We start from the raw sequence: 21,242 nt of genomic DNA on the forward strand, positions 1-21,242 counted from the left end.
GTTATTTAATCTCTCTGGTCTTCTGTTTCCCCATCTAAAAATGGAAATAATTATTTCTACTGCTTATATTTTTGGGTAGGATTAAATAAAATAATGAATGTAATTCACTATGCACTATTTTTGGCACATGGTTAGTACTTCACAAATGGCAGTTATTATGATCCCCTCTCCATTGTGTGATATATAAGAATAAGGCAGTGTGCGCACAGAATAACCAACTAAAGCAGCAATTCCGGGAAGGAATTAAGCACAAGTAATGAGATTGCTACAGGAAGCTGAGAAAGGCTTTCAGAGTGGTTTGTAGCCGTGAAGACATTCACAAAACTGACCATCAGCTATGTAGCCTGTCACCTTCCTCATACAGGGCCTGTGCCATTGGAGATTCCACTGTGAAAGAGAAACGGGCAGGGCTCCTGAACCCTTGACTAGACCCTGGCACTTTAGACCTCATGCAGTCATGCTGATTAAGTTGTCACCTCTCTGTGGGGCTAGAATGTGATCAAGTCCCTCACCCTAGGTGAAGGGCCTTCCACCTGTCGCCGGACTAGGATCCATCGCTCACTAGTGCAGCCAGTAAGGGCCCATCTCAGTTTTTAGCTGGGAAGGAAACACCCCTTTTCAATCTCCACTGATTCAGAGAGGGCTATTGATGAATAGGTACCACATTCTGGTAAATCTTGACATTTTGAACCTCTCTTCTCTTCTCTTCCCAACTGTTTTCATCTGAAGTCCTTGAGTCCCCACATGGCGTTGGAATCCCCACAGGTGCCTTGTATGAAGTCCGCCCTCAGTGACTAGCTTTGAATGTTGATTTTCATTTGTTCAGCCCAGCTGCTGCCCACACAGCGATCAGGTCTCTGAAACCTGCTCTCTTCCCCTTGTGCCGGACTGCCTGACTTTGGAGGAGATGAGAGGAAGAGGGGTGTAACAACTGTATTACGTTAAGAGCAAGAGGGTTCAAGTCTAATGGTCATTAGCATACACTGTGCCAGCTGCCTGTTCTGCTACTTGTTCAGTCATTTCCTAACGTCGGGTCCCAACGCAGCAGACTATTGTTATTATTTTATTTTATCAGTATCACCGACTGAATAAAAACAAAGAGGAAAGGAAGAAAGGAACGTGGCCAAGAATAGGCACGGAGCATTATCCAGCTGGAGATATTTATTTATTGGCTTCATGCTTGGCTTGTGAAGATTTGAAGGGCTGGTGTACAAAGCCATGGAGGGGGCCTGTCTCACGCAGCTCTGCTCCTGGCTTTGCTGAGACAGCGACCTGGAGTGCCTTTGCCTCTGTGGGGACCCTTTTGTCTCTGAGCCTGCCTGTCACACGTGCATGCACGTGCATGCCCACATATACCCACACGTGGGTTACCTGTGGGGCCAGCCTCGCAACACAACATTGGGTTTCCATTATAATGTCTGACTGGGTAGCATCAACATTCAGAAAATTGATATGTCTACATCTAGAAGGATGGGAAGACCTCAGCTTCGTCCTATTTGCCTGATTCTTCACTGCTCTCCCACTCGGCAGAGGCCTAGGCCACTCTTTGGAATTAGGGGATTTATTGGGGTCGCTTTGAACTTAGAAAAGCCAGCCCACAGCCAGCTGCTGCTCCATCACCCTGCTTCACCCAGCTCTACTCGGCCTTAGCATTCTCATTCAATGGCAGGTCAAATCAAATGACAGGTCCCGAAGCTACAAATGATTAAACCACTTGAGCACCTGATGAACAAACACACTCCTTTCCTTTTGCTCTGGGACAGAACAGGGAAGGCTCTGAGGCAAGAAAAAGCCCAAGTACCAAAAAAGCAGCTCTATAAAAAGAATCTGAACGAGAACAACTTGAAATAGCCCAGGCTGACTCCAGCACACTGGCCGCCAGTTACTTCCCCTGGAGGGCCTCAGGCCATCATTAGATGAACCTCGTGAAGCCTTATGAAGACATTGAAGACAAACTTCCCAGATTAAAGACGTAAGATGATGATCAAACCTAACAGAATCAAAACTTTTAGACATAAGGGGGTGGTGGGGGGAAGCAAAGCTTTAAAGTTGAGTTTCCTCCTGAGAAGAACGTCATGGTCTTTTCCTCTTTGGGTTGGAAGGGCTCTCAGATGTCAACCTGCCTAACGTAGAAGGCTCTTAGTGTTAGAGTTTGTCTCTTGCTTATGGAAGGTTGTCTAGTCCCTATCTTTACCCAACAAATGGCATTTTAGTGAGAGAGGATATTGGGGGCACATCCTGTTCCTTCCCTAAGCTTTGGATACATGGACCTAGAACAGTGGGGAAGGGATTTTGAAGCATCTCATGGCAGCAGGCTAAAGTAGCACCATGCCCCAGTGAGAGGTTACTGCTTATATTTTGGGGGAGGATTAAATAAAATAATGAATATAATAAGGTCTATCCCTTGCCAGTGGGATGTGCAATTCACTTCAGAAGCCCCAGGGGACATATTGAGGCCTCTTAATTAATGTGGTGGCCCATGGCAACTGGAAAGCATTTCTACACGATTAAAGACTTCAGAAAACCCCCAAGGGAAAGTAATGTTCCTAATAATTTATAAATTGAACTCGCTACTTAATATGCTTAAAGTGTTTCTCTCATCTTCCATTTGGGAAGGAGATGGGCCCCGGATAATGGATTTCTATTCACCAGTCACCACAGAAGACAGAATCTGCCGGAAGAGCAAACCAAGGGACTTTCTCTTCTAGTTTAGGTGATGCCTTCTGGCAGTCAAGGGATCCTCAAGGTCAAGAACTTGTTAGTACAATGTCAATGATGTCATGTGATTTCAAACGCCTTCTTGTTCCTTTTGGGAAGGGGGTGGGTCGGCTTATGAGGGGCTCCATTGGCCCACCTCTGAAGGATCGGTTCCATCATATTATTGGTCTATAGCTTCTGGCTTTACTGGGCAGGAAGAGCTCACAGACATTTTTTCTACCATTAGCTTACTAGTTTAGAGCTATTTCCAGTTTGACAGAGACCAGTGTTACAATCAGGACACTTTCAAGTTGAAAGATTCATTGCATTTTTAAAATTTATTTTAAATCAATTCATTTGTTAGATGAAGGCCTGGGGGTAGGTTCAAAAGGTTATGCCATTCTGCTGGTTAGTCCTGATATTTTATTGGTGACCTTCACGTTATTAATTTAAGTCTAGTTGTCCATTGGCCTCATAGAAACACAGGATCATATAAGACCTTGAAAAGCTACCCATTCCCTAGCCCTGGCACTTTTGGATGTAGATTACAGTGTGACCCTCAAGGCCATGTGAGCTTGCACGTTGTTTCTCCTCTTGGTCTGTCTCCTTTGAAAGCCACAGACAGATGTGAAGGAGCACTTTCATGTTTGACAGAGGGCCTTTGCCCCCCCCCCCCCCCCCGCCCTCCCAGACCTGCAGGCATTGCTCCTGGGGAGAAATGGGAGACGTGGGCCACCGAACTTGTCCATTTGAATTTTATTTTTTGGATGACCATTTAATTCCCTTAGGAATATAATTGGAATTCAGTACATCCAGTTGCCTTGAGGGATAATTAATTATGTTTCAGATTCACTCTTCAGGTTCCTCCTAGGGTGAAACTAAGCTTTGAAATGTGAGCTGATTGATTGGCTGTAGTCCCTCGACAGATGGTAGCTGGAAACATAATCTCAGATTTTCCATTTCTTTGCCAAGGGTTCACAGAATCCAGGTGATATTCTAAACATCGGTAACACTGATAGATGCAGATTCTTTATTTTGAGATGTACTCATCATGTGACTGACTGGGGATAAAGGAAGGATTCCACTTGACCCTGAGATGTTACCTAGGGAACCACCTCTAGTCCTTAATCTCTTTACTTATCACGGTTTCTTCTGTTAGAAAAAGAAGAGCAACGATTTCCAGCCCTTTTTCCAGCCTATTTCCAGCCCTTGTGATCTGTTTTTATCTTCCTTTTGTGTGTGCATGTACCTTTCAAAATGAATTGTACAGATTATTGCCTCTAACTGGAATGTAAACTCCGTGAGATCAGGACCTATACCTGTGTTATTCGCTGCAATATCCACATAACAGTGACCACTAGAAAAAAAGCCTTGCTAAAGTGAGTAGATATTTGTTGAATAATTGAGTTATGAATTGAATGAATGAGTAACATAAGCAGCTGACTTATGTAAGCTTTGCTCGTGAGCACATAGATGTCCATATTGAAATATACTCAGAGTTGCCTGCCCGCCCTCCCTCCCTCCTACAATTATTGAACACCTGCTTCATGCCAGGCACTGTACTTACCCTGGAGCTTAGTGGCCCATGCTCTCATGAAGTCTATAATCTAGCAGATGAGATTGACAGGCAAGTCAAAGGTGAAAGTCCTTGTGGTTAGAGTTGTGTGGAGGGCTCTGTGGGCGGTTCAGGGCGACTAGGGAAAAATTGGCCAAGGTTATGTCACTGCACTGTCTTTGAAGGACAAGTAGGAGTTAGCAGAGGGAGGGGGCGATGTGACCCACCGCCAGGACCGATACGCAGGTCAGATAATGAGACTGCCTTGTGGTTGGCCTGCATGACTAGGATGAGCATAAAAGGGAGATCTGCCAAGAACATTTTCTCTCTAGGCAATCACCATCAATGTTATAGAAAACATTGTTACATAACGATTCCCAGATCTGCAAATTATCTGACAAACCTCATACTTACTCTCTCAGGTAAGCGCTGAAAATGTCAGTGTCATAAAATAAAAGCTGATTTCATCTGTTTGATCTCTATTAAAGCCAGTAGAAATGATTTATTGATTTTTGAAGAAAAACATATTTTTAAATGCCGTTTTTTTTGTTGTTTTATAAGCAACTTGTTGGTAGGCGTGGAGTTTTCATATGCCCCAAATGCACTTCTAGTTACAAAATATTAACAGTGTTGAGGAAAATCAATAGAATAATCAGACAACTCATGAAAAAAATGAACAAAGAGCAACATAATCCCATGTCTTATAGTCAGTGTTTGTTTGTTTGTTTTTTAATATTCAAAGTTTCCAACTTGTTCCTTTGGGTCCAGGTGTTTCTTAATTTTTTGGTTTGTTTTGTTTTAAAAGCTGAGACGAAGACACATACGTGAAGAGTACACTCTGAACACAGCTAACTCAGAAACTCAAAGTATCGTGTATTACACAGAAACTCACAGCCAGGAATGCGTGTGTGTGAAGAACTCGTACATGTTTTCTGGAAACCCTGTGTAATGATGTCATTGCCATCATGCTGGTGAGTGTGCTCGGTGCGCACACTCCAGGTGGAAGTGTGTTTGGGTTGAATGCATGGAGCACGTTTGTTCCTTCCAACAGACTTCCTTCTGTGAGACAAGAAGATACGTGCAGCTTGTCTTTCTCTTTTTGACTCGGTTCCTGGGAAGCTCCTAGCTACAGCTCTTGGCCCCGGGTTTCTTTCTGTTCCATGCCACCTCCTTGTTTCATTAGATGATTTGAAAGAAAATCTTACAGCATCTGTGTTTTTTATTGAAATGGCTTAAAATCCTCTGTGGAAGTAGAGAGGTTGAAAATAATGGTAATATCAAAGAACTAGAGTTTATCACATGACTGTAAAAGTAATCAAACGTGAACACTGGATTGCCAACTTTCCACTGTAGAAGGAGTTATCAAGGTAGCTACACCCATCCCTTTTCCTAGTATCATGGAGGCTATGTGTATATATATATATATATATATATATATATATATATATATATGTATATACATGTATATACATATATGTATGTATATGTATATGTATGTACATGTATATATACATATATAATTTTAATATATACTTATATATACGTATATATATAATTTTTTCCTACCTCTGTATATGTATGTGTGTGTATATATATATATATATATATATATATATATATATACATACACACATATGTAATTTTTTTTCCTACCTCTGATCTTTTTACTGGATAGGACAGGTAAGCAGCTCAGAAGAATTTGTGTGCAGAGATTTTATAAATTATTATTATAAAATAGTATGAAATTATATCATAGTAATATCATATCACATGTGTGCTATTATTTACGTAACAGTCCACAATTGCTAGGTTATCTCAAAGTTTTGTGATACCTGCCACCAGTTTGGGTTATAGAAGCAGGAAACTATCCCACAGCTTGACTAGCTGAGAATCTTTTTCCATATGCCTGCGCTCTTTCCCGTGATGTCCAGAACTCATTTCTGGTAACTGATTATGAAGACGTTGAGGTCCTCAAGAGTCATTGACTCTAAACAGAGAAATTGCTTCTCGAAAGCGAAATTAGAGATACTAAAGCCACCGGCTCAGCCAAACGGAAACTTGTGTTCTGGCTCCCGATAAGTCATTAATGTTTTTAAAAAACTAGACGTAAAATATTCCTAATGAGCATCTAGGCCCACACGTGGTACAGGGAATTTTAGGTTAACTGAACACAATGGTGCCGTGAAAAAGAGTAGCGAAGGAGGAGGATCTGGGTTTCTCTGGGCCTTGTTTCTTCATCAGAAAAGGAAGGGCCGCGTCTAGAGATTTTCAGTGCGTCTCACAGTTGAACGAGAACATACATTTCTTTGTTGAAATTCAACTAAATGGAGGCCCTAATGGTATCCTCCAGGCGTGTAACTCAAGTGTGATGTTCAGTCTGAGTTTGGCACAGAGACCTTGAAATGTGAGTGTTGTTGTCTTTCCACTACCAATTCATCTTGGGTTGGGACACTTCGTGGGTGCTTAGTAATAGGTCCTTCGTTTATGACAGGGCTCTTTTCACCCACTGTCAGCTAGATGTGTGCTTTACGTAGTTTCTCTGATTCTTATGAGAAGTGAGGGGTGGATCTAGGTGGAACCATCCACACTCTCCTCCTTTGTCCTCTTCCAATTGGTGACATAGATACCAGGGTGTGTATGTCTCCAGTGAGTAGCAAAGCTCATTCAGGGTGACTGTAGCCTAGTGGTTAAGAATGTAGTCTCTGCAGGGGATGTCATTTGGTCCCATTTGAGTCCTATTTACATGCTGTGCAACCTGGGCAAGTGTTTGTTTCGTTTTGATTTGTTTTGTCGCTGCGCCTTAGCCTTAGCCTTTTCAAAATGGGGAAAATATAAAATAATAAAATAGTTTAACTGTACGTCTTAGAGGTCAAAGTGTAGAACTAACAGAACACATGTTTGATAGATACATAGTAAAAGCCCAGAATAGACAACTGTTCTCATTTTATTCCTGCGTCATATGGAGAAAGAACCTATGGCCTGGTTCTTATCATAACCCTGTGATAAGCATCTGAAAGGAGAATTAGGGAAGAAGAGTGGAAGACACTCCCAAAAACCTCTGTGTAAGCAGGAAAGATGGCATTTAAACCATTCCTCAGAGATGGATGTTTATGCTACTCTTCCAGCTCTTTAGGGAATAAAATTATCTCTCAGTAGCCTAATGCAGTGTCTGACAACTTTTCTCACTCGGGGAGTTATTCTTTCCGTGTGGCGTAATGACCTATTGTTTAAATTGGGGTGAAGGAAAGGAGAGTGCGTCTGACTCTCAGATACAGGGTCTGCCGAAAAACTGTTGGGTTGGACTCAAGCATTCACTCTCAGCCAAATGGTGGAGGGCCCGGCTGTGGCCTCGTCAAGGCATCCCAGCGGCTGTGTGTGCCTGTCCATAGGGTTGCCAGAATGGACAATAGATGGCAGGGGAGGCGGCAGTGTGCCAGGACCGGAGTACTTGGTTCTCTGGACTATAGCTCTGGCTGTGACCTGAGCAGCTTCATATTTACATTTTCTCTGTACGTGCATGAGCGGTTTCACCAGGAGAAAGAGTTCCACCGACACAAGAAATAATTTGAACACCAGGAGGCCAGTGTATGTCTCCAACAAGCCACCGGCCATGACCTGTCACTTGACAGCTGACTCTGTTGCTTCTTGTGTCAGCTCCTCTGTGCTGCCTGTTTGAAAGTGGCAACATCTGTGTGTGTGTGTGGATGTGCGTGCACGTGTGTGCTCCTTTGCACGTGGTGATGGTGGGAGAGGAAAGATAAATGGGAAGATTTACAGAGAGAGGAACTTTATAAATCCAAGACGTAATTACTATGAGACTGATAAAAGTCCCCTTTAATGAGTTGACAGAAATAATCTTGACCCAGCCTTGTGTGGGTGGCCTCTGGGAATTAATAGGGGGTTTTCATCTCTAGCTTATATGCTAGGGTGGCAGTGATTGAAGTCCACAGTTGAAAGAAGAACCATTTGGCACACCCTCACCTAATGAAATAGGTTTGGAGGGATATTGACCAAAATAAAGGGAGTGAATACAGATTGTACACGGGAGATTTATGTCCGCTGAGCGCTGTGCTTCTAGCAATAGAGTTGCAAGGCCTTCGCTCCCAACCCTGTCTTGAGTGGACGTCCAGGTGAGATGTTCAGTCCCACTGAGCACTGCCTCCTCACCTCTGACAAACTGAGTGGTGTCTCGGTTTTTAAGTAATGGCTTCAGAGAATGGTCTTGGAGCACAAGAAGGTTCAGAAGAAAACTCCCCGCCAGCCTGAGTCCAGGACATAGGTCTCCAACTCCTCCCTAGAGGTGTAGCAAGAACGGAGGCATCACTCAGGACAGTGTAGGTGGGACAAAGCTGTCTCCTAAAGCAGTGGTGACCCACAAGTCATGTCACATGTGAGATTCCTCTACACACGTGGTTGTAAATTCCTGATGGATGTAGACTTCTCTGGATTGGTCCATGGTTTTCCCGTGCGGGGGCAGTAACTTTGATGGAGATATTTAAGGCTAAGCTGAGGACAGCCTCGATTCCATGTGATACACTCTGTTGGACATTTTGCATAGTTACTTAACTTAGTCCTGACCACCACCCTGTGGCGTAAGTGCTCTCTTCTCCGTCATGCAGATGAGGAGCCTGAGATTTCTAATTGAGAGATCTTCCTGATCACTGGTGGAGCCAGAGCTGGAATCTATACGTGATTGATTTTAAGATATGAGAGAGGAAGAAAGCGGATGCCGTCCTGCTGGTAAAAATTGGCCTGAAAGTAGCTTTACGTGGAGTGGGTTTGCCTTAACAAATTCTCTCTCTTGTTTTTGCAACTGCAATAACACACCCCCAAACACAGACACACACACGCACAGGAACTTCTTTCTTCTTCAAATTGTTTGCTAAGCCAGAAGCAACTGTAAGATCACTTGAAATGATGCACTGGTCACCCCCAGGTCCCTTTTTCTTTCATCTTAAACACAGATCATGGCCGACTGCCCCTTTACTGCTGAGCGGTGCTTCCTGCACCTGAATGAATGAATGAATGGAAATGGTGGTGGTAGCAGAGCTCTGTGGGACGAGCTCACCTTCTCCCTGTGTCCGTCTGCTGTCCTCTCTCTCCAGGGCGGCATGATTGCTCTGCTGCTGTCCATCTTGTGCCTGGTCATGGTCCTGTACACGCGCCGCCGCTGGTGTAAGCGCCGCCGGGTCCCCCAGCCCCAGAAGAGCGCCAGCGCCGAGGCCGCCAATGAGATTCATTACATTCCTTCCGTGCTGATCGGTGGGCATGGCAGGGAAAGTCTGCGCAATGCCCGCGTGCAGGGCCACAACTCGAGCGGCACCCTGAGCATTCGGGAGACACCCATCCTGGATGGCTACGAGTACGACATCACTGACCTGCGCCACCATCTGCAGAGGGAGTGCATGAACGGAGGGGAGGACTTTGCCAGCCAGGTCACTCGCACCCTGGACTCCCTGCAGGGCTGCAATGAGAAGGCAGGGATGGACCTCACACCAGGTGGGCCATTTGTTCCTTGCTGCGGGGGAGTGGGGAGTGGGGAGGGAATAGCCGTTGGCTAATTCTATGGCTGGCTGCCGTCGTCCAGAATGGGATGTGCCAGGGCCCTTTCCCAGGTGGGCAAGAAGCGTTAGCTTTCTCCTAAGATGATGGGAGCTGTTTTCTAATATAGGAAATTAGCAGCACGAGTGTCAGTTACGTCCCTCTCCACTCCCGCTTTGCATTGGAAGCAAAGATCCTTTTGCATTCAACACAAGAGTGGGTTAGAGAGAGCCTTTTTTGTATGTAGCGAGCCATCCTTAGGGAAATAAGATAGCAAGAAAGATCAACATGTGTGTATGACATTTTTGTATATACTGTGCTTGCTTAGGCAATTTAATTTTCCATTGAAATGGAGGGGATAGAAGTGTCTGTTCTTTTCTATGACTCGAGACTCTGGCCTGGGGCGGGGCGTTAGCTGTGTTGTCTTGCTCATGCCTCTGGTCTTTGCAAGGGATACGCTTCTTCAATGAAAATGAAGGAATGCAATCAGGCTGTCTGACCTCAGATGCCTTGTGTATCTGTGACACTGGGTGGAAGGAACTTGGACCTGGTCGGCTGAACAAGACCAGGGTCAACAAAATGTACAACAAACTGTACTTTTGTTTAACAGTAGCCCACTTTCTCTCTCTCTCTCTCTCTCTCTCTCTCTCTCTCTCTCTGTCTCTGTCTCTCTCTCCCTGCCCTTCCCATCTATAAACCACCAGCTCCCCCAAAATAATACCCCAAGACAATGGTCCTTCAAAGAACTGCTCAGTTATCTTTGAAGAAGCCATTTGGATACTGAATACTGCTATGGATTTTCAGTGGGGCTTGAAAAGAGGGAATCACATCCTAGAGGTCTCCATGCTGCTGGTTACCTGGAAGAGAGCCTATCTGAGTGGCCACTTCCTACTAAAATTAAAATCTGAGGACTCCTTGAGAATGGGGGACCAATATTTCATGTCCCCCGTAGCACCTGGCATAGTGCTAAGCCCACAAAGTAGCCATATGACTCTCAGGGGTTACAAACTCAGGTGCATTCAGGGAGCCGGCAGATAGCATGAGTATGGGAACTAGCTGGATGTCCGGCGACAGGGACCAGTGCAGACGATGGGGAAAGAAGGAGGACATGTTCTGCCCGAATGCACTCCAATTCAAATTCTTTTAAAACTCCATGCTGACCAATCGAAAGCACTCTTCAGTCTGTATCCAGCCAAAGGGCCACACGGGGTGAACCTATGAATGCAGAATTAGTTGGACTGGATTTTCAGTTGTCATCATTCTCACGTCGCCCCTCTCGTAACCTTGTGGCCCCCTAGGAACCCAAGTGTTTCAGTCTCTGCCCGGTTTTCCCTTTAAAGGTCCCCTATTTTAATTCTGTGAAACTCCGTTTATTGGGTTCATGCCGATTTCCTTGCTCTCGCGTTCTTCTGACCTTTTCTCTCCAACGTTTTGCCTTGACTTTTTCTTATCCAGGGAGTGACAATGCCAAGCTGTCCCTGATGAACAAGTACAAAGATAACATCATCGCCACCAGCCCTGTGGACTCCAACCACCAACAAGCTACTCTGCTCTCTCACACCTCCAGCAGCCAGAGGAAGCGCATCAACAACAAAGCCAGAGGTGCCCATTTTCTGACGTTAGGGCGGGCGGTGGATTCTTTCGTATTAATGGAGGACAAGGGTTGGGCCTCGATCTCCAAGCATGTGTATTTTGGCACAATCTTTCTGGAGGCATGTTGAGTGTCACCTAAAAACTTAACTATGCAACAGACCTCGTGACTAAGGAATTTCATCAGCAAGGACTTCTCCTTAGGCAATAAATGGGACAAATGTGCAAAGATGTGTTTAAAAGGCCATTCATTGCACTGTTTAAAGGAGATAAAAATCGGAACTGGCTTCAGTGTCCATCAGTAGGGAACTGTTTAATGACCTGCACATGTGTCCACTATCTAGTGGCTCAGCAGGCAGCCATTTATGATGATAATATGGATCTATATTTGTGAGTATGGAAAGTTGCCCGCCCATCTATTAAATGGAAAACATGAGGTTGTAAAATGGAAGGTGCCCCAGAATGCCATTTGTAAGGGGAGATTAAAAAAAACGTTGATCTGTTTTTGTATCAGACAAAGAGGGACAGTATATACATCAAATAACAGTTTACCTCTGACCTAAAGGATTTAGAGGGATATCAGCATTGTTCCCTTTACACATTTTTATGTATTTTCTTTATTTTTTCTCTCTTTTTCACATTGAATATGTGTTAATTCGAGAACCAAGAAAACAAACAAACAAACAAAAAACAAACAAACAAAAAATACCAGGAACATAATATCCTATAGATATTAAGACGTAAACATATGCCCCTTAAGATACAATTCCAGTTTCATCAACCAGAATCATGACTTGTAATGAGGGGAGTTTCTCTTTCTTCTTCCAACCGCCATCCGTGAATAACCTTTCTGGCCGACAGCTGTCAGGAACGGCTCTCCTCAGTGGGGACATGGGCTGGGTGGAGTAGGGCTCTAGTGATTGCTGTCATGTAAAGGTCCCCATCTCCGATAAATCTGTGTACAATCAGGAAGCTCTAATCCCTGTCGCTACTCCTCCCCGATCGTCAGCCAACCTGCTCTCATTTTTACTGATTTTCCCTTGAACTTGTGCAATGAATTGGTGTCATGCAGACACAATTCAAGATCTTTGCTGCTCTCCTGTTCATTACAGCTGGCTCCGCCTTCCTGAACCCCGAGGGGGATTCTGGCACAGAGGCAGAAAATGACCCCCAGCTTACCTTCTACACAGACCCCTCACGGAGCCGGAGACGCAGTAGAGGTAGGAAGGATGGAGGGGCAGAGTGGGGTGAACGGGGCTCTGGGGAGAGGGCTGCACCGGGGCTGGTCAGGCTGAGGGCTCTGTGGACCAAAGCCAGTTTCTCTGGGAAGGATTCTGGGACCACAGTTGGTGTTCCTTCCTAAGGAAGAAAGAAGAGCCTAGAGTGAGACGTTTCAGAGAATCATCTCTCCCAGATAATGGCACTCTCAAACAGGTTTCCAAGTTGTTTGAAAGGCTATTTCTTGGTCAGAAGACTCTCGATTCCTTCTGGAAGCCTCAGGGGTCATATTTTGCTCTTTAGACACAGGAAATAAAGTTGATACAGTATGTTATATGTGAAAAAATGGACAGGATATGTACCGTTGCCTAGCCGTCAACACTGGCCTTGGGGTTCGGAGAGGCAGGGATTGGGGGGCGGGGTAACTGAGGAATAATCTCTAGCCTGAGAAGTGTGGGTAAGGGTATTTGATCTTTCATCCCCTCCTGGTAGAAACAGCGGAGCCCAAGCTTCCAAGTTTTTTCCTTTCTCCTGACTCGGTCCAGATTACTTCATTCATTTTGCTTGGTGCTGATAGAGTTGTCTCTCCATGCAGCCTCCGTCTGTGCCACTCCACCTTGTTGTTCAGTGGCTTCAGGTACAACCACTGCAATTGTGGCTGCCACTTCCTATGACTTGCTGGTATCATTATCACGGAGGGAGACCTGGTTTCCAGCACCAATCAGCTTCACCATTTATGTACTGTGTGGTATTGGACAAGTACAGCAACTTCTCTGAGCCTCAGTTTTCTCACATATTAAATGGGTTAACAATATCTCACACATAGAGCTACTATCAGGATTAAATTGTATTAAAACGTGCTTTTTCGGTGATTGGCAAAGCACGATGAAATCCCTACTGCTGTTGCTATTAAACTCTCCACGATGTAGTGTCAGGTTTCTACAGCACTCCGTCTTAAAGATTTGTGGACAGAGGCCCCTTGAGATACGTTGGAGGATATTTCAGTGGCATCACCTTGTGTTACAGCCACTAGCGTTTTCCCCAACCAGTAATCAAGCAATTACCCCCAAAAGACACCTACATGTTGGCCCTTTACTACCTCCACTTCAGTTCCTTTCATGCTAAAGACATGCTTCCCAGAACTTGCAAGGACCCCTTTTAATTCCTCAATTCCAGCTTCTGTAGGCTATGCTGCTGTCAGCAAAGAGATCAGCGGGGCTCTGGGCCACTTAATGTCTGATGCCCCAGCACCCCCGAGGTGAAAACGTGGATCCTCTGCTCCTTGTTACATATTCATATACAGCAAATAGGCAACCCAGGCCCATCCAGCCTAGGCCGCACCAAAGCAGGGTGTGTGCTGCTTGAATAAAAGCCTGTTTAAGAAAATTTCGTAGCAATGAATCAGAATGAGTTTCTTTGCAGCATAAAACTGTTTCTTTTAAGTACCCGGCTCTCCTAGTACATCAACTGTTTATTGCTGTTAACTAGACTGTAAGCTTCTTAGGGATGGGCATGTCAAATTTATTTTTCCAAAGCGGAAGATTTTGCTTGTATAATAGATGCTTGTGTTTGTTGAATCGAACTGGATACATCAGTCAGCCAGCAGTAAATTTTGTAACTCACCTGCCATGGATCAGGCTTTGTGATAGGTGGGAGAAACAGGAAATCAAGGCACAATGATAAGGCTTAATTTAATAATATAAATAAAGTAAAAAACATACTCAGAAGAGAGAACAGTTAATTCTACCGGGCAGCAATAGGAGGCCAAAAAGGAGAACATAGTTAGACTTGGGTTATATATAACATAAAGAATTCATTGAGAAAGGAAAACCTAGGGTAAGGGCATTCCAGGAGAGGAAAATAGCGTATAAAAAGCCTTGGAGGCACAAAAGAGCATAGTATTTTCAAGCAAGTACAAGTGGTTTAATATGGCAGCTGTATTCCGAGACAAATATAATAGGCACACAGGGATAATATGGATGGGAAACAGTCTAGCTACCAAAGGACCATACATGTGCCACATCACCGTTTGCATTTGGTTCTGCAGGTCGTAGGGAACCACGGGAAATTTTGAAGCCAGGTAGAGAGACTGGAGGACGGGTTGATGAGGCAGAAGTACTAGAGAGACGAGTAGATGAGGAGCAAGTTACTGAAATCACGTGAGAACAGTGGCAAGGGTCTGTAAACAGTGACAATGTTGTGTGATAAGAGCTATGACCGCAGGTGCGCCGAGGGCTACAGGAATTGCAAGGGAAGAGTGAGAATCGGTTCTTAAAGGCTTCAGGGAAGTGTTTATAGGGAGATGTTGTTTGAGCTGAGACTTGAAGAGTAGGTGTATACCAGGCTGACAAGGTGACAAAATGGTGTCCTGTGGAGGAGGAGATAATACGTGCAAAGTCACAGAGACATAAACAATAATGGTCTGGCCAGAGAGCAGTGGATAGTTTACGAAGAATGAGCTTATGGTGCAGGTTTGTGGTCTGTTTAGGAAATAACTGGAAGGTCAGGAGAAAATACATGACGTTGACTGAAGGATGTGGACCCAACACATTCAGCTGGAGTCATTGAAGGCTTTTAAAGAACATTGCTCTTGCCCGCTCTGCTTTGTGATGGGTCCCTCTAGAACAGTGTGGAGGATAGATGAGAGTGGAGGAGATTTAGGCAGGGAACCCGGGTGGATGGATAGTGCCATAGTCCAGGTGTGAGATGATAAGCACAGGTAAGGATGGAGAGAATGGAGGCAAGAGAAGAAGTCTGGGCACAAAACGAAAAAGGATTTAATGGCATTGGTGGTGGGGAGAGTATGGCTTTGCGAAAGAGGGACGAGTTAGACACGATGGAGTATTGGGACTTGAGAAGCCGAAGAAATGACAGTGCTGTTTGCTGGGCAGTGGAGAGAGGAGGTGAGCAGGGTTTGCAGGAAGGTGGAGAGTGCCATTCTGGATTTGCCCTGGAGTGCCTAAGGGACACTGTCGTAGCAGATCTGCTCAGGCCTGGTCTGGAGTAGAAATTTATAAGTGTGGGGAAACAGACTCTATACGGAAAGGATACTAACATGAGTAGAATATCTCCAGGTAGCAAGGGACGGAGGATCCAGGCACTGCCGGCCACCCTGGAGTCTCTCCTTCTCAGCTACTTCAGCTCACCCACTCAGGGATCCTGTTCCCATAAGCAACGGGTGCAGCCCTGGGCCAAATCCTTCCCTGTGTTCCTGAGAACAGCAGTTCCAAAGGCTCCACTGGGCTATGGTCGGGGCTGTATTCTCAGCTGCACTTGGGTTTGATCCCGGCTACATTCCCAGCAGCTACTGGACCTTGCACTTTCCCTAGCTCCTTTCTAACTCACTGTTCCTCTGAGGGAGCTGCCTCGTCAGATTGTGGTCATCCTCAAATGACATGAGCCGTAAAACCCTGGGCACTGGTGCCTGACACATAATTACACTTCGTAAGTGGTAACTACCACTCTGAGCTTCATCTCCTCAAACCTATTGTCCTTACCTGGAAAGTGGGTAGCTCCTGTACGGACTCATAGATTTATTGTAAGGGAGCAAGTATTACAATTTTTAAAAATGTGTGTGAAAACACTTAGCACATGGTCGGACATAATAGATGCCTTTTATTTGTATCAATACAAAATATCAACATAGACCATAAGAAAACTCCAAAGGACCCACACATTTTGTTGGCAACTTAACTTTCTTACTTTCCCTGCCTTTATGTGAAAATCCTCTCCATCAAAAACAAACAAACAAAAAACTTAGCGAACAGCCCTCCCTTCCGTTCCCTGTCCGCACTCCCTGGGAGTGTTTCTTCTTCCCCAGCTGTTTGCGCACTAAGCTTCCATTTATGACCTTACCCCAATGACTGCAGGGGAGAGCCTGCTGGTGCAAAAACATCCTCTGCTCGTACAGAGCAGACTTTCCTCATGTTCCTTCTCCCAGCCTTACAGAGTTAAGAGTCACCTGTAGAACTCCCACCCATATAGTAGGTGCAAGCTCCTTGAGCTCTGAAGCTTCCCGGGGAGAAGTTTGAGTCCAGGAGTGGAGGGGTTGGTTTGTAAGAGCGTCTTCTGTAAAAAGTGATGGGAAGTGCAGGGAGTTCAAATGTAGCGTTACAACTTGCCTGCCACCCTTGGGCAAGAGGGCGGAGCACAGCCAGGAGAGCACAGCGGGGCAAAGCCCTCCTTTACTACTTCTCTTGTGAACTTGGCCCGGGGAGACTGCAGATGACTTGCACCTCTGACCATTGTTGACCCTGAGGGCCACCAGTTGGTCAAGTCCCCTCTGATTCCAGCCAATGACGTGGCGTTGTGTGAGGATGAAGGTCACTGAGGTCATGCAGCTGCACGCATTTCTCGTCTGGACTAGGTTTGCCAACTGACCCCGTTTGCTAGGCTGGGCAGCCAACGGCCACGGCGACCTCTCACTGCCAAGATTTTTACCACCACATGTCTTGCTTTTGTCTTGTTTCCAGTGGGTTCTCCCCGAAGTCCTGTGAATAAGACCACCTTGACATTGATCAGCATCACCAGCTGTGTGATCGGCCTGGTGTGCTCCTCTCACGTCAGCTGCCCTCTCGTTGTCAAAATCACCCTGCACGTCCCCGAGCACCTGATCGCTGATGGTAAGCCCACTTCGGAGACGCTTTTTCCTCCCCAAAGAGAAAGGTGCCAGGGTGGGCAAGGAAGATATAGAGAAGTCAAGGGTCAACCTATTACTGTAAGTGAGGAAGAAAGAAACCCAGATCAGTCAGGCTTAGGACAAACTTGGATTGTCCACAGATGAAATCAGAAAGCAGGTGAAAAAAAAAAAAAAAAGCTGAACAGATCACCTCCTCTTCTTTATGCCCACTCCCATTTCCCATTCCTATTTGTTTTTCAATAAGCCCCATTTTTGTAGAGCAGACTGGATCCAGGTAGGTAGACAGGAAGATTCTTGAAGCGTTCGAGAGGGGAAAAGCTAAGTGGAGTCGTGGAGGTGTTTAAAGATCAGCCATGCTTTGGTTAGGTATGCCCAGGTGAGAAATTCCTGATTGCAGTAACTTGCTCTGAGCCTAGAACCCCATAGCAATAATGTACTTGCATCCAAGGGTACCCCAAGGTAATGAGGGAGTAACGTAGGTCCTGAGAGTCCCTGAGTTAGGCTCAGAGCACCTAGGTAATTGACTTGTTAGTTGTGTCTCTTCTCTTGCTTACTGTAAGGCTGGAAACAAGAGGGGACTGTCCCTGGTGTTATTTCACGGCAAGTGAAGACGGGGAGCAGGTCCTTGTGATTGGATGAGTGTCAATGCCTGTGGCTGGTTCTCATAGGGCCGTGCCATGGCCCTCACAGAGCTGCTCTGTCTCTGTATCCCTTAGGTCCACCCTGGTAGAGGCAGGATGGGGCACTGTGGCAGGGACGACATGGCGGGAGGTCCAGGAGGTACCTGAGCCTCCATCTTGGGGGCTTATGACAGGCGGCTTATGACTGGTAGGAGGGATAACCTTGGGTTCGCGCTAATCTGCAGAGCTCCCCTTACTCCATCTTCAGTAACGTGTGTGTGCACATGTGTGCCAGAGAGCGTGTGTGCACACATACACGGGCACGCCTCCTCTCTCGCCCCCTGCAGGGAGCCGCTTCATCTTGCTGGAGGGGAGCCAGCTGGACGCCAGCGATTGGCTGAACCCTGCCCAAGTGCTGCTGTTCTCTCAGCAGAACTCCAGCGGGCCCTGGGCCATGGACCTCTGTGCTCGGCGGCTCCTGGACCCCTGCGAACACCAATGTGACCCCGAAACTGGTAGGCGGGAGCACCGGGCAGCGGGTAACTGTCAGAGTTCATGCCTCTTGCAATTCCCCTCGAAACCCAAGCCATCCTTTCTGATGGTGCCATTGTGATTGGGTGCCTAGGCCATGCAAGCTGCCAGCGTGGCTGGACCCCTTAGCATGTTGGCTTGAAATGTGAGGTCCTCTTTTGGCAGAAGGCTTGGAAGTATCCTAACGGTAACCCCACACCAGACAGAGCAGTTTAGGTTGACTGTCACTGCCCATTTGCCATCCAGCCAGGGGATGTCAGCTCCTGGGGCTAGACTCTGTATGCATGTTCACGGTAGAAAAGTTGGAAAGTCTGAAAAAGCTTATAGAAGAAAATAATAATCATCTATGATTCTATCTCTGGCAGAAGTCCTTTTAAAATTGTAGTGTCCTCCCTTCCAATCTTTTATTTATGTATGATTGTTAGAGGCTTGCAAGCATACTAAGTCTAGTAGAGTTTTCTCGATTTTTTTCCCATTTATTCTACCGTGAGAGTTTTCCGGCACTGTTAAATAATCCTCAATGGCATAATTTTAATGGCCATTTGGTATTCCATTGTATGCGTATATTATAGCTCATTTAAATAATTCCCCTATTATTTGACATTTAGGATGCTTTAAGTTTTTAACTTTTACACATACTACTAAAATGAATGTCTTTCCACATAAATGCAGGACACATTGGAAGTTATTTTGTTCAGCTAAATCTCAGAAGCGAGATTCCTAGGCCAAATGGTGTAGATATCGTTCCCGCTGTTATATTATCAAATGGGGCTGGGGCTTCTCAAAGAGAGGGTCCACATTCAGACACCGTATGCACAGTGCTCCCCCGGCTCCAGGATACCCAGGAGTGGAGCCCTCATCCCAGGTTACTTTGCACTGTCACTGTAGAAGGGGTTCATCTGCAGTAGTCTTTAGGAAGATGTTACCGGTAGATTTCAGTACCACAGATAGCTCCTTCCCGGAGATGTAGTTTGATGCCTTAAAACAAAGGGAAGAGATATTAGTGATATCTAAGACCCTTAAGTGACTTGTTGCTGGAGTCAGGGGCCAGTTCCTCCAGTCCCTCAATGCCACACACACACACACACACACACACATACACACACACACACACACACACACACACACACACAGAGGCATACTTTTTAGGTGCTGGGGTGCAGGGACATTAGTAGAGAGCCCTTACTTCCGTTATAGTTTGTTACTGTATCTCTTTAGGGGAGTAGGTCACCATCTCATCTAAAGTTCACCGTCTTAGGTCTAAAAGTTTTTACGTGGGCCCAACACAGGGATTCTAGGCCCCCATATGGAGGAGAAAGTACAGCATTTTAAACATCTGATGTCTAAGACTGCGCTTACTTGCTGCTCCTCCCACACTGTCAGGCAAACACCAAACCAAACAGATGGGCTCTGCGCTATGCCCAAAACCAGTATGCTCAGGAGAAAGGAAAAAGAGCTCATCTTATAGGTGGGGCCTCTTCATGCATCTGAGCTAGTCTCTGGTCCCCCCGCTGACTTGCATTATGAGACCCTGGGACCGTCTGACTTGTGAAACTCACTTCCAAGAGAAGCGTGATCCCCGGAGCGTCTTGGGAGCTGCTACTGAGGTTTTAAAGATCAGGAAGCACTTTTAATTACATGTGGAAATAAGGGACTGGTGTTTTCACCTTGGGGGGATCTTAGAGATAAACTGTCTCCTGATTTGACATCAATGTTCAGATTTCCCAAGAAGTTACATGACTTGCCTGAAGTCCCACAGCTCTCCTAGGCAGAACCTGTGTTCTCTCCATCATGAAATCAGAGCAGAGGTGGGATTTTAAAGCGTTGTTCAATTTCCCCAGACGTGTCGGATCTAACCGATTTGTAATTCCCAACCATTTAAGCAACCATCACTGCTTTCTGAGGCAGAAGCTCAGGACGCTGCTTGTCCACACTGAAACCCCCATCACACCTTCAGTCCCTCCCATGTGTCTCATTTCCAGTCCTTGCTGAAAATGACTTTGGGAAGCCCCTCCCCTGATAGTGGCTTCCCACTATTGTGACAATTAATGAATTTCCAACTGGAAAGCCATGGAGGGAGACTTGAAGTAAGAACCCAAACCCCTCAACAGGACTGAGGTATGACATCTTCATTGTGGGGTAGCAGCTGGGAAATGGTGCTGCAGAGACTTTTGTTTTCATGAATGCTGGAATTGGAAACCCTCCCCCTTCCTGCCCTGCTTCTTTCTCTGCACATGGGATGATGTGGTCATCCCACACGCTCATCAGTAAGAAACTTTATCGCCTCCCACACTCCATCCTAGAGCCTTTCTCCAAAGAGCTGAGTGTGGGAATTGGCTGCAAATCAAGTTGATGTTATTTTTGCATTCCTCTAGCGAACTCACTTGGAAATGTCATAGTGTTGGGACATGTGCTTTCCCAGCCACGCTGAGGGGTCTGCCCATATGGATGTGTGGAACTGTGCAAGTACACGTGTATACTTTCTGATACACACACAAACAAACACACAAAGAGGTGCTCAGTCACTGCAAAGGAGCAACCTCTGGGCTCTGGAATTTTCCTCAGGCATCCTTCCGAAGTATTCCACAGTTAAGCGTGTATGTACTCATCACCTGCACAGTACTCCAGAATACCAGGTGTGGTAGGCAGAATAATGAGGCCCCGGAGATGTCCATGTCTCAATCCCCAGAACTCGTGAATATGTCGTGTTACATGGAAACGATGAGTTAAAGTTATGGGTGGAATTAAGGTCGCTGAACAGCTGGCTTAAGAATAACAAAAGTATCCTGGATTAACCAGGTGGGCTCATTGTAATCACAGGGGTCCTTAAAAGGGAAAGAAGGAGGCAGAA

At 45.8% G+C, this 21,242-nt stretch overlaps 1 protein-coding gene across 2 annotated transcripts in view; it reads left to right on the forward strand.

Moving 5' to 3' along the window:
- The window catches only part of ASTN1 (astrotactin 1), a 288,385-nt gene that overhangs the window by 125,255 nt on the left and 141,888 nt on the right, over positions 1 to 21,242 (forward strand). Inside the window, exons 3-7 of one of the 2 annotated variants that reach the window (XM_081024738.1) lie at positions 9,358 to 9,751; positions 11,249 to 11,395; positions 12,496 to 12,603; positions 17,074 to 17,223; positions 18,208 to 18,399. In XM_081024738.1, coding sequence (XP_080880864.1) covers positions 9,358 to 9,751; positions 11,249 to 11,395; positions 12,496 to 12,603; positions 17,074 to 17,223; positions 18,208 to 18,399 — 991 coding nt within the window. The remainder of the gene's footprint in view (positions 1 to 9,357; positions 9,752 to 11,248; positions 11,396 to 12,495; positions 12,604 to 17,073; positions 17,224 to 18,207; positions 18,400 to 21,242) is intronic. The other variant, XM_081024737.1, reaches the window with a different exon arrangement.

The sequence above is a fragment of the Rhinolophus hipposideros genome (genome assembly GCF_964194185.1).
Source record: "Rhinolophus hipposideros genome assembly, chromosome: 19".
Lineage (NCBI taxonomy): Eukaryota > Metazoa > Chordata > Mammalia > Chiroptera > Rhinolophidae > Rhinolophus > Rhinolophus hipposideros.